A 12,825-nucleotide genomic window follows, 5' to 3' on the forward strand; every position below is an offset into this window, starting at 1 on the left:
CTCTCCACCTCCAGAGAAAGAACTATGGAGTCTAAATGCGGATCAAAGCATATTGTTTTCTCTTTTTTTGTTATTTTTTCTTTCTCATGGTTTTTCCCTTTTGTTATGATTTTCCTTTACAACATGACTGATGTGGAAATATGTTTGATATGATTGTACATGCATAGCCTAAATCATATTGGATGCCATCTTGGAGAGGGGAGAAAAATTTAGAACTCAAAATCTTAAAAAAGTCAATGTTGAAAACTTATAATTAATTAATTAATTAAAAGAAATAAAATGAGAGAATTGTATTGGATGACAAGGACTTCCCAGCACTAAATCTATAATTTTATGAGTAACTGTGGCTCTCATTGAGGCTCAGTATGTTCTTGGGGTTTGTTGCAATTAGTACAGTATCACCAGCTGTGAGCAGCAGGAACATCTCACCATCTGCATTGGAAGCTTACACAGAACATCTTCTGTGACAGTGACATACACCCCTAGATAACATATCTTCCTGTTCTCTAACTTGGCAATAATAATTAGTTATTGAACAGTTATCTGTGGAGTTGCATTTATCTACCAGTTTTATATGATCTTAACATATGCATAAGTTCCCAGGTTGGAGGAAGGTCTTTATGGCTGTGATTTACTCTATCATTTTTTTTTAAATCAACAAGCTCAACAGGCTCTTGTGTTTTCTATACTTTTGGTCAATTGTGTGACTGGAAAGACAAGGCACATTATAGAAAATTGCTTGCAGAAGCCTACCTGATTGTTCTTCTCGTCGAGGGTAGCCTTTATTCTCATAAAGATATTACAAAAGTGAAAAAGTAGCCTACTACTTTTTTTTTAGTACCATTGAGTTAGTTATTGATGTCCTCTTGATCACCTTTTAGTCTGTGGGGTTTTCCCCATTATTTTTCCTCCTCTTTGAGATACCTTGTAAAATGATTCTGCAGTGCTTTCAAGATTGTCACTTTCAGCATGAATTTTCTCAGAATACAGTTGATGTGGACCAGCCACTCTCCCTGCTTTCATCTTCCCAGGTATCATTTCAGCTTCCTCATATCAAAGACTGGGGTGTTAGGGTACAAATCTGGTGATGACACTTTTCGTGATGATGAAAATAGGCCAACAGATTTGTTCCATTTTATATGTTAGCCTCTTGCCAGTTTCATATATAAGTGCCCTTGTGATTAATTCATTCAGTTGAGTCTCATGCCAAATTTCTATAGATTTGTTTTCAGTTCTACTGCTTTTCACTATTTTGTGAGGTGATACTTACTGCTCGTGATCTTCTATCTTCTTTTGTATTTTACAAATTAATTAATATTCTGAGCATGTTGGCTTGTCTGTCATCTGTCTGCTTATCAAAGAGCATTTGCTGGTAACTTGGTTTCTGGGATCTTTGGCCTTGTGCTTTATGTTGGTTAGAATTTTACAGGAAATGGTGATAATCAAAGCAATACCTTTGCCTTTTTTCCATTTCCTATTTTCAGTATTGACAGCTGGTTTGAATAGGTTAGGCTGAAGCTGCTAAAATTGCTCACAGTGTCTTCTCATCTTTATATTTCTGACTTGATGATGTTTGACCTTTGCTCTAACTAGGCAATGATCTGACTGCTTGCATAGACAGCTGATTCTGATATGACTCTCATATAGGTAACCAATTATGTTTATATAAACTCCATTTTATTTTGTTTTTAGTGTTGTGTAGCACTCACAGTGTCCAGTGTCTTTCAACACTCTTCTAGATGAAAATATTCATGTGATAAAGGTCTGAGGCTTCCGAATAGTCTACAAGCCTTGGGCTTCTTTTTGTTTGCAAGATCCTATTTTTACCATCTGCTTTATAAAGGGATGGGGTGGGGGGCGGTGAGAAGTAGGGCAAAGAGAAGAAAAAATACAAGAGGCTAGGATGAAGGGAAATATTACTACTAACAATCATAACTCAATTGCTAGATCTTTGCCCATTAGCAAATGGGATCAGAAAGAAGCGTACATACTTCTTAGATGTGTGTGGCAACCTTTATAAAATTGACTATGTAATGGAGGCATAAAAAGATCACTAAAAATGCAAAAAAGCAGAAGATCACTCTTTGGTGATCAAAAAATAAAAATTATATTCAATAAAGGGCTTTGAAGAAAGAATTTAAAGTTAATTGTAGGCTATACTTTCAAATAATTATTAGATCAAAGAACAAATTAGAGAAACTATACAAAATTTCATCAAAGAAAATGACAGCAGTAAGAGAGCATACCAAAACTTATGGGATGCAGCTAAAGAAGTCCTTAGGGGAAATTTTTATATCTCTAAACATTTTCATCAGCAAAAGAGAAAAATTCAATAGATGAGACATGCAACTAAATAAACTAGAAAAATAGCATATCAGAACCCCGCCAGCTGATACCAAAGTAGAAATTTTGAAAATCAAAGAGATTAGCAAAATTAAAAGCAAAAACAGAATAATATGAGATAATTTTATCAAAAGTTTTGTTAAAATCTGAACAGATTACACTCATAACATTCCCTACTATTCATTTAGTGCGCCTTTAAAAAAAAAAGGAAATAAGGTTAGTCTGGCATGACTTGTTCTCAGTGAAAATATTCTGATTCCTTGTTAATAGTTGCTTTCCTTTCTAGATGCTTGCCAATCATCTCTTTAATGATCTGTTCCAGGATTTTCTCAGGAATTGAAGTCAAGCCCTGAGGTCTGTTTTGTAGACTTTTGCCACTTTTTAGAAAACAGGGTCATTTGCCCTTTTCCAGTCTTATGGTTACTATTCCTTTTCTCTGATCTTTTTAACACCTTGTATTTGGGCCTTTGTTTATGGACACTTGTGATTATTTAATTCCCAAATTAATTTTTCCCATATGTTTTTTGTAATATTTCTTAGTTTCCTTTTGGAAGTGTCATTAGTGTCCATGAGAATCATCCGAAGTGGCTAGCTGTCATCCACTTTGATAAGTTGTAGGTAGTTCTCTGTTTTGTCAGATACATGTCCCAGGAAGACAGCAGATCTCTCTTATTATCAGGTTGTCATATAGTTGCCTCCATACCTGTAAGCAGAGAATCATCAACTGCTGTTTTTTCTTTCTTCATCTGCATCCTCCTGCACCATGATTTCTCACCTAACAGCTACTGTTGTTCTACTATATCATTTTTGGGAGGAAAAGCAGCTTTTTCTTCAAAGCATCCATCTTTCTCCTCATCAGGAAGAGCCTCCCATCTATTTCTAAGATCTCATTGTACAGGTGTACTTTGTCTTCCTTCTCTCTGTGTTACATTCTTCTGTTTTCTGTCATGCTGATAAAGATCAGATCTTCTCTATTCAACTCCAGATCCCTCATTTTCTTGAAATCTTCCTTCCTTTTCCTTATAAACTCCTTTCTTCTAAACAACCTAGAGTGTAGAATGGCATTCTTTCAGTCTCTTTACCTTCTGGTCCAAGAGTATAAGATAACCTACACTTAGAACATACATAACAGTCACACAAACGTCACACACTTGATACAAATGACTACATAGTTTTCTCCTTTTGTCCATACAGTTGAGATTTTCAACCTTGATTTTTTGAAACTATTTGTGGGTATTTATTCCTCAATCCTAAGCACCTAGATTAAAACATTTTATAGACAACCCTACTCAGATTTCTTTGCTTTGTCTCAACAAGGTCACCAGTCACACCCTTCTCCTTTACACTTAAACCAGTCTCCTTTCTGTGTCACCAGTTTGGCCCTTCACAACTATCAATTTGCTTATTAACCTTTCCTTTTTCTTACTTTAGTCTACCTTGTTTTGCCTTTTCCTTATCCTTGAGTCTTAACTCTTCAGGTTCAATTCCCTGTTCTTACTTGATACTCTCCTTATTTCTTTTATTTCCTCCTTGTCTTTGATCCTACATCTCTTCCAACCTGGAAGTAGAATCTAGACCAGTATCTGGGCCTGGAGATTGTTCTTCAAAATTTCTCCTCCCCAAATTCATCATCTGACCTACTCCACTAATCCAAACTTCTCCAAAGCACCCAAACTATTTTATATTCTTTTTTTGGCTCAAATTCTTCTGCCATCTCCCACAGATGCTGGAGGTAAAAATCTAATGGAAGTCAATACCTATTCAAATGTCCCTTGCCATTAGATCTGACAAGTAGCTCAACTATACTCATGGTATGAGTCAAGTAGATCTTGCCAGTAGATCTGGCAACACCTGTTGTTAGGTAGTCAAAGCCTTGCCTAGAAGTTCTCAAAGCTGGTTCTTCTGACAATAGCTTACCTCTTGCCTCTGGATTCTGACAGGATTCTCAGTCAGCAGGGAAGCAACAGGGATGGCTATTCCCTTTTCCATGATAGTCAGGGATTCTTCTACCTGGGCTTCCTTTCTTTCATACCCAACTCTGTACCTGACTTTCAAATCCACAGTTTTTCCTTCTCCCACTTCCTCTCATTGATCTTAAGGCTTTGGGAAAAATACAAAGTTAGTATGTCCTTATGAAAAGCTTGGGGACTTCTGCTTTGGTGTACAAGTTTCAGTTGTCACATTGAGCATATGAAGTGATTCCCATTGCCTTTCAAAATTAAAAATAATGTAGAGTAAAACAAAAGTCATTGAACTCTTGCAGAACAGTATTCTCTTATGATAGAGTAGAAGCAATTACTGGTAGAATCAAGGTAGTCTGCTAAAGGAAAATTTGGAGGTGATTTCTGTTTGAATTACATTATGATTTACAAGTATATATGACCTCTTCAGGAATGTAAAAATTGTCTCTCAATTGCTTATAGTTGAGCAACAGCTGAGCAACCAAGGGAAACTTGGCAAAAGCATTGTAGTTCTCTTAATGCATTTGCAAATTCTTGATTTTGCTGGTACATGTGCTAGCATATGTTTAGATGGGGTAGTTGAGAGGTCAAAAGTTGAATACATTTTGCTTGCTATAGTTAAGTCAATTGTAGCTTGGCTCAGCCTGCTGCTAATCTTGCCTAGATAAGACCGAGTGACTGATATTTGGGCAGGAAGCGGGGCATTTTTTGTATAGGATTATTTGTTGAAACAAAGCGTGATTGCTGTGTGTGCAATCCACTATTATATGTAAGTAGCTTGCTTGTGTTGTGTATTCCCTTGTAATGGTGTCTACTATAATGGGTGCTGTACCTTATTCTGGGAAGATTACCAGGTGTTGACTTCATTACAATTTGCTTTTTTTCTCTCGAATTCCTTTTTTGGTGTATTTTATTAGCCTGACACATGTTGCTCAATCTCATGTCATGCTCATAAAAGAATTTGTGCGGGCTTAAAAGTGTGTCTTTGCTGCTGTGAAGGTTTTGTTTCTGTTCAGACAAACTGCCAAAAATTAAGAGGAGCTCTTCTGTGTTGGTGGCAGCAGTCTCAAAAGCAATGAACTACTGCTGTCGCTTTCAAACTCATTATCTCCCATGCTGGAAAGCAAAAGGGAGTGGAGCCTTGAGGAACATTAACCACTCTGGTGATGGTTAGCTTGACCAAAGAAATCCCGAAAATGCTCATTTTAATGCCTAATGTGCAATCTGCTCACTTGTTCCCATCCTTACCTCTTATTTTTTTAAACTACTAGAATAAAATACAGATTCACTACTGCAATAAAACAAGTCATCAATTTCATCCTCAAAATAAAAAGGGAAATTTGAGTACTTTTTAAAGTGGATTGTAGTTGGGTCCAAGGTTGAAATGTTTGTGAGTAAATTGTTGATCTTGATCCCTTAAGTTTAGCCCAGCTCTCTGAATATTTGGATAGGAAAATCAGCATTACTTGGATTAAGTAACTAAACTGGATTCACTTAGAAAAGTTTTTTTTTATTCTGACCTTGACACAAACCAAGAAACATTAAACTCTCCGTATTCAAAGAACAGAAAGGTGTGTGTGTATGTGTGTGTGTGTGTGTGTGAGAGAGAGAGAGACACACACACACACACACTTTTTAATTAGCTCAAATCATTTGCTTAAAAGTTAATTTGAATTAATATGTAGGACATGTTTCAAGGATGTGCTAAGCATTCATTAGCAACCTATGGAGAAGCATATGGCAATCAAGAATCATTTAACAGCACCTGCTAGGTGGCAAACACTATGCTATGCTGGGGATGCAAAGAGAAAAAAGGAAGGGGGAATACAAAATCAAAACAAGTTAGTTTAGGGGAAGACATCACAAGCAGTTGGGGCTCAGGAAAGGTGTGTGGGAGGTAGTGTTTGGGAGCAGAATCTTGAAGGAACGAAGGGATTCTTTGAGGTGGAGATGAAAAGGGAATGTATGAAGGTGAGATGAAGTATTGGATGTGAAGAACAGTAGGAAGGCCAGTTTAGCTAAATCAGGGCCTCGAGGCCACATGTGGCCTTCTAGGTCCTCAGGTGCAGCCTTTTGACTTGAGTCCAAATTTCACAGAACAAATCCTTTTAAGGAGATTTGTTCTGTGAAGTTTGGATTCCATCAAAGGGGACCTAGATTTGAGGTCCTAGAAGGCCTAGAGGGCCACACATGGCCTTGAGGATGCAGGTTCCCTCCCCCCCCCGAAACCATAGAGTATACAGATGAAGCTGAACAGACAGGTTGAGGCCATTTTGTGAAGGGCTTTAGGAGCCAAACAGAGGAAGCTATATTTGACCCTAATAGGCAGCCATTGTAGTTTATTGAGTAGGGAAGTCACTTTGGTAGCTGTGTCGAGGTTAGATTGCAGACAACCACTTGAGACCAGTTAGAACAATAGTCCAGATGAGAGTTGAGGAGGCCTTTAGCTAAGGTGGTGGCTATGAGAGTAGTGAAAAGGGGATAGATGTGAGAGATGGTGTGGAGGTGAAATAGCAAGATCTGGCGATGGGTTGGCTGTGTGGACTGAGACAGAGTGAGAAGTTGAGGTTAACACTGCTGACCTTACAAACTTGGGTGACTGGAAGGATGGTGGTGCCATCTATGGTAATAGGGGAGGTTTTGTTTTTTGTTTTTCTAAATGGAAGGTTTGAAGACAAAGAATTTGGTTTCAGAAATGTTGATCTTGAGATGTCTGTGGCACATCCATTAAGAAATATTCAGTTGGCAGTTGACAATGCAGGATAGGAGCTCCAGAGAGAAACTTGGGCTAGATCTAGAGCCCTAGGAATTGTCTGCATAGAGATGATACTTGAACCCATGGGAGCTGGAGGTGGAGGGGTTCACTGAGAGAATGTGAAAGACAGAAGATGACCCAATATGGAGCCTTGGAGTATGCCTAAAGTTGGCATGATACAAATGATGAGTCAGCAAAGGAAACCTCTGAGGAGTCATCAGAGATAGAGATGACCCGAGAGAGAATTGTCATAAATTCAGAGAAGAAAGGTAGTCAACAGTGTCAGGTTCTGCAGAGCGGTCAAGAAGATCGGTTGGGATTGAGCAAAGATGATCCAGTTTGGCAATTCAGAGAATTCTTCTGAACTTTGGAGAGAGCAGGTTCAGTTGAATGATGAGTTTAGGAACCAGATTACAAAGGGCTGAGAAGTAAGTCAGAGGAGGAGTGGAGGCAGTAAGTTTGGACAGCTTCTTTTAGTTTAGATGTGAAAGAGAAGAGACATTATAGTATGATAGCTTGAAGGGGTAGGAGGGCTTAGTGAAGGTATTTTAAGGAGACTTGGCCGTGATTCTAGACAGCAGTTAAGAAAGGCAAGAGTAGAAAGGGAGAAATTGAAGATTTGTCAGAGAGAATGATTGAAAAGGCAAACTATGTGAGAAGACAGGAGGGTATGGGATCAAGGATATCCATAGAAGGACTGTTAGCCTGCCTGAGGACGAGGGCTGCCTCATATTCAGAGACGAGTAAAGGAGGAGAGAGTGGAGCTGAAGGTGATGTTAAGGAGTTTTAAGGTGAAGAGAATGTGAAATGGGAGGTCACAGTAAGTAGTTTCTTATTTTTAGAAGTCTGAGGTGAGGTCCTGATCTAAAAGATCTAGATTTGAGGATGAAGCAGAAGGTTGGGAGACAGCTTTTGTGGTGAACAGAATGGTTGGTTGTTGTCCTTCATCTTCAAAGAGGACCAAAATGACATCACCATTGTAAAGTGAAATTTCAGTGTGTCCGACTGTGGCTGATCAGACCAATACAAGCTCGGAATGCTCTACCACAGGTTGGGCACAGATAGTCTGTATGAATATTTGGGGTGGATATCCCAAATTTGCTCATCCTGCGTTTACTTTGTGCTGTCTCAATTCTGCTTTGTTCAAAAAGCACAGCACCTTTTCTTATGTGGGCACGCCATGCTGAGTGGTCCTGTGCCAGTTTCTCCCATGTTGCACAGTCACATCCAAAGTTCTTGAGAGAGACCTTGAGCGTGTCCTTGTATCATTTCTTCTGGGGTGTAGGGTGTGTTCAGGGAGGACCGGTACCATATCAATAGCAAAACTAACACAAAGCATATCTCAATATAAGAAGAAAAAGCTTTTGACAAAGTACAGCACCCATCCCTATTAAAAATAATAGGGAGCATTCCTTAAAATGGTAAGTAGCATATACCTAAGTTGGTTGGTTGGTTGGTTGTCCTTCATCTTCGAAGAGGTAAACAGAATAGAGCCAGTTTGGAAGATTACAAAGATTACCTTGCTGCAATGAGTTGAGGTTACACAATCTGAATTTGTAGCAGACCCAGTCATCTTGCTTTTCATGACTGCCTCTGGCTCCCTCAGAAGCCCAGAAGTGGAAGCAGAGGAGGTGGCGGTTTTGGGGATTAGTGTGAGTGGTGATAGGACAAGAGATGAGACAATAGAGGACAATGAGGGGTTCAGGTGACGAGAAGGAAGAAAAGAGAAGTTAGAGCATTACTACTAACAAAGTATTGAGAGGTGGAGGGGCCAAAGATGCTACGAGAAGGCCAAAGAAAAGGTCAGGAAGGATGAGGCATTGAGAGAGAATGGTAGGAGGTTATGTTCAAATAGAAGAACATTAAGATTTTTCATCCCAGAAGTAGAATCTTTGTGGGTGATGGACCAGATCTGGGATGTGGCTGTCCCTGTCTGGCTGAGGTGGAGTGCGTAGATTGAGGCAGTGAAACTTTAGCATGCTTAAAGGGACCTTCAGCATGGCCACTGAAAGATGCCCTAGTATAAGGGCAGGAATTGGGGGGCAGGAGACACAATGAGGCAGGATTCAAACTCCTTGAGAAATGAAGGAGAATGGCCTGGAGGTTAGTAGCTCTGGATTCGGTGATGTTTTCTGAGTATAATTCAGAAGAGGAGTTAATGATGTCAGCAAAGGGGGAGTCGAAGTGAATGTTGGAGCAAGCCCAGTGTGATGGAGAGGATGAGAGATGAAGCCGGGGATGGAGTGGATGGGAGATCAGGAATACAGAGTCACCTGGGGAGAGCTAGGTGTCTAAAAGGAGCATCAGGGGAAGCCCTCCAAAGTGAAAGGAAGTTGAGAATTTCAGGGTGTATAATTAAAGGGATGGGCAGAGTTAGAGTTGGGCATGGGTGGGATAGAGTTGAGGCTAGATGGAGAGGATTAGAGTTGGGGGTAATGGACTCTTAGGCAGTAGGTAATTAGGTATCAGGGATTTGGGGAGTCACAGTGGAGGGAGTCTGCTACCCATAGTGGGGGAGCAGTGGAGAGAAGCAGCCTGCTGAAGAATGCCAGTGGAGTCTTGGCTGGGAGCACTCCCAGTATGCTATACTATGGAAAATATTTAAAGGTAATATTTTTATGTAAGTCATAAGGTACTTTCATTATAGTCCCAGTATGCTTAGGCTACATACTGGCTATGGTCAGGTGGTCAGTTTGTCCAGTCCAGGGGCCAGGAAATAACCAGACAAAGATTTAAAAAAAAACACTGAATAATCCAGAGCAATAGACAAAGAAATTGAATGCTGAGTCAATACTTTCTACAACTGTTTTGCATGATTTGTTTTCCTAAACTTTCGAACCATTTTCTAAAATCCTATTTGGGTCCCCAGATATAATATAGAGTAGACCTGGCTAATAATCTCAGGTGGGCACAAGCCTACTAGACCTGAAAGGTTTAAAGGTCAGGCCTGGGGTGATGAGCATGTGCTGCCTGAGGGCCAGCCAGACTATTTGAGAAAGCCCTAACGGGAAGGTTGGATAAAGGGTAATAGATTTGTTTTTTTTTTTAACTGAAGCAATTCACGAAGACTCTGCTAAGGTAGCAATGGAAAGTAATCTGTATCTGTGGAGGACTGGATCCACATTGATAGAATCATAGATACTTGAAGGACTGAACAATTTATTATATTCAGCTCCCTCCTCTCCTCTCTTCGCTTTCTCATTCATTTTTTCTTCTTCCTAAGAATCAAAGAACTGATCCGGAAGAGTTGTTCACTAAATTGGAACGCATTGGGAAAGGCTCCTTTGGAGAAGTTTTTAAAGGAATTGATAACCGGACACAGCAAGTGGTTGCTATTAAAATCATAGACCTTGAGGAAGCAGAAGATGAAATAGAAGACATTCAGCAAGAAATAACTGTTTTAAGTCAATGTGACAGTTCGTATGTAACAAAATACTATGGATCATATTTAAAGGTAATGTTTTTATGTAAGTCATAAGGTACTTTCATTATAGCTCTTTTTACAAAAGGCAATGCTTTAAATCAAGGTTTGGCAGCTGTGGGGCCAGCTACATCAAGTACAGTTAGTGATGCCAGATAGTCTGCTCTGGGATTTAACAGCTGGATCCTGAGTCCAGCTTGGGGCTCAGTTTCTGGGCCTAAACTTTAGATTCATGTGGGACTGGAAATGGAACTCACCCCTGGGGCAAATGCAGCCTCAGAAAAGGGCTGAGTCTTTGTGTTTACATTACATGTATCGCTCTTACTCCACAAAGATACTTATACACAAATCTGATGGAATGAGATTGGAACCAGGAACTCTCCCATCCGGCACAATTTAAGTTTTTATTGGTTTCAGGATAGTGTTGACAGTCACCACTTTCTAGGTTAGAAAGTTGGGTTGGTCTCCTGAAAAGATGATCCACAAAATCCCATCCCTTTCTGTGCTTTCTGTAACTGACAACGCTTTAGCTCCATGTACCTGCTCTGAAAGATTGACCGTATTACTTAGTCATTGTTCGCTCTTTACCACTCAGGAGATTGGGGGCCGGGGGTGGGGTGGGGAGAAGTTTTGTTTCTCCTCTCCAAGATTATAAGATTCTTGGAGGAAAGGATCTTATGCTATTTATCTCTGTATTATCTCTCTTAGCAGAAAGTAGTTGATGAGTAATTATTTGATTTGTAAAGTAGAAGAAGGGTTTGTTTTCACCCCATTATGCAGCACACTGGCATGACCTTTTCGGAAGACTTTTCTGGGTTTGGCTCTTTGGGGTAAATTACAGAAAAGGATATAGGGGTCACAGCTTGTCTCAAGTTAGAACATTGGAAAGATGTTTTCATCCCTTCTCAGTGAATGTTGAGGGTCTACTGAAAGATGATCTGGTGGGGACTGGGAGAGCTATCTAATGGAGATAGCTTGCTGTAATGGAGATTACAGTCTAGCAGGGTGATAAGGTGAAAACACGCAAATAACTTTTGCTACAATGTGGAGTATGATGGATGCTGTAAGAATTCAAAGTTTGAAAAGGGAATTTTTCAAAGTAGTACTTTGCCCACCTTCACAAACCACATTTCTGTTGCTGTGTTTTTGTTCTAGTCAGCATAAGAATATTCAGGCACACAAAATTCATATAAGAGATAGGTATGTAGGCATTTTGAGTTACCTTCTGCCCCTATCCCCAGACATTTTTATGACCCCCAGTTTATGTAAGTTTCAAAAAGCAAGAGGGACTTGTCCGAAGTCTCAGAGTGAGAACCTGAAGCAAACAAAGTCAGTCTTCTTCCTGCTGCACTGTGCAGAAAATGTTGGTAGCCTACCATTAAGTTATTTTTAAAATAAGCCATTTGAGTAGCATTACTTTTTATAAAGTCCACTTTACCTTAATAACAAATTACATGCCAGTAGAAGGGAATAGTTGTATGTTATAAAGTTTCTTAAAAAGCATTTAATTTCAGCATTTATTTCTATATGGAAGTCATTACTGTATTCCAGTATATATATGTTTTACTGTAACTCACTGAAGCATTACTTTGTGTTCATATAGATTAAATGAAGCAGTTGCTATTTTTAGAGAACTTCTTGGCTCTCTCCTAGCTTAGGAGACTTAGGAGGCTTGCTTGTAGGCTGCTTCATGCTTGTTTTCTGTACATTGGGCTAAATTCTGCTATTTCCAGACCCTTAGACCTACTTGGGAACAAATAGGAGTGAACCTTTGCTATATTTCTGGGACTAACTTAAAATATTAAATGAGACCTATTTCAAACAGGCCATCCCATAGTACACTGATGGTCAGTGTTTGTGTTGAAACAGCTTCTGTTCCCATTGATTTTTATTTGTGTAGTCTCCTGAAAAATGAACTTAGTTCTCTCTTTTTACCTTGCACCTAATATAATAGATGTCTGATCAGTATTTTCTGAATTAAAGAAATTTGGTTTTGAAAGATTTTATACAAATTTTATACTCGAGGGCTCTAAGTCCCTCCTGCAGTTTAAAATGGTTGCCTCCAATATATCTTCAAAGAACTACAATGAATAATTTCAAGAGCTAGTTGTTTCTGTAATGTTTATTTGCTTAATGGTGCAACTACAGAAATATCCAGATGATGACAGTGATTAATTTTTATCCATTTGTATTGCATCATGAATATTGCTTTCCATGATTATTGATAACTCCTGTTTCTGTAGTGTTTAAAGGCTAATAAAGTGTTTCTTTCCCCACTACCCTGTAGGATTAAGTAGTATCAGCATTAGGTTTTCCCATTTTGTAGATAACAAAACCTAACACTG

At 39.2% G+C, this 12,825-nt stretch overlaps 1 protein-coding gene across 1 annotated transcript in view; it reads left to right on the plus strand.

The window, feature by feature from the left end:
• The window catches only part of STK26 (serine/threonine kinase 26), a 58,787-nt gene that overhangs the window by 28,672 nt on the left and 17,290 nt on the right, over nucleotides 1-12,825 (plus strand). The window contains exon 2 of the mRNA XM_072627474.1: nucleotides 10,283-10,513. Within this exon, the coding sequence (XP_072483575.1) occupies nucleotides 10,283-10,513 (231 nt within the window). The remainder of the gene's footprint in view (nucleotides 1-10,282; nucleotides 10,514-12,825) is intronic.

The sequence above is a fragment of the Notamacropus eugenii genome, chromosome X, assembly GCF_028372415.1.
Source record: "Notamacropus eugenii isolate mMacEug1 chromosome X, mMacEug1.pri_v2, whole genome shotgun sequence".
Taxonomy (NCBI): Eukaryota; Metazoa; Chordata; class Mammalia; order Diprotodontia; family Macropodidae; genus Notamacropus; species Notamacropus eugenii.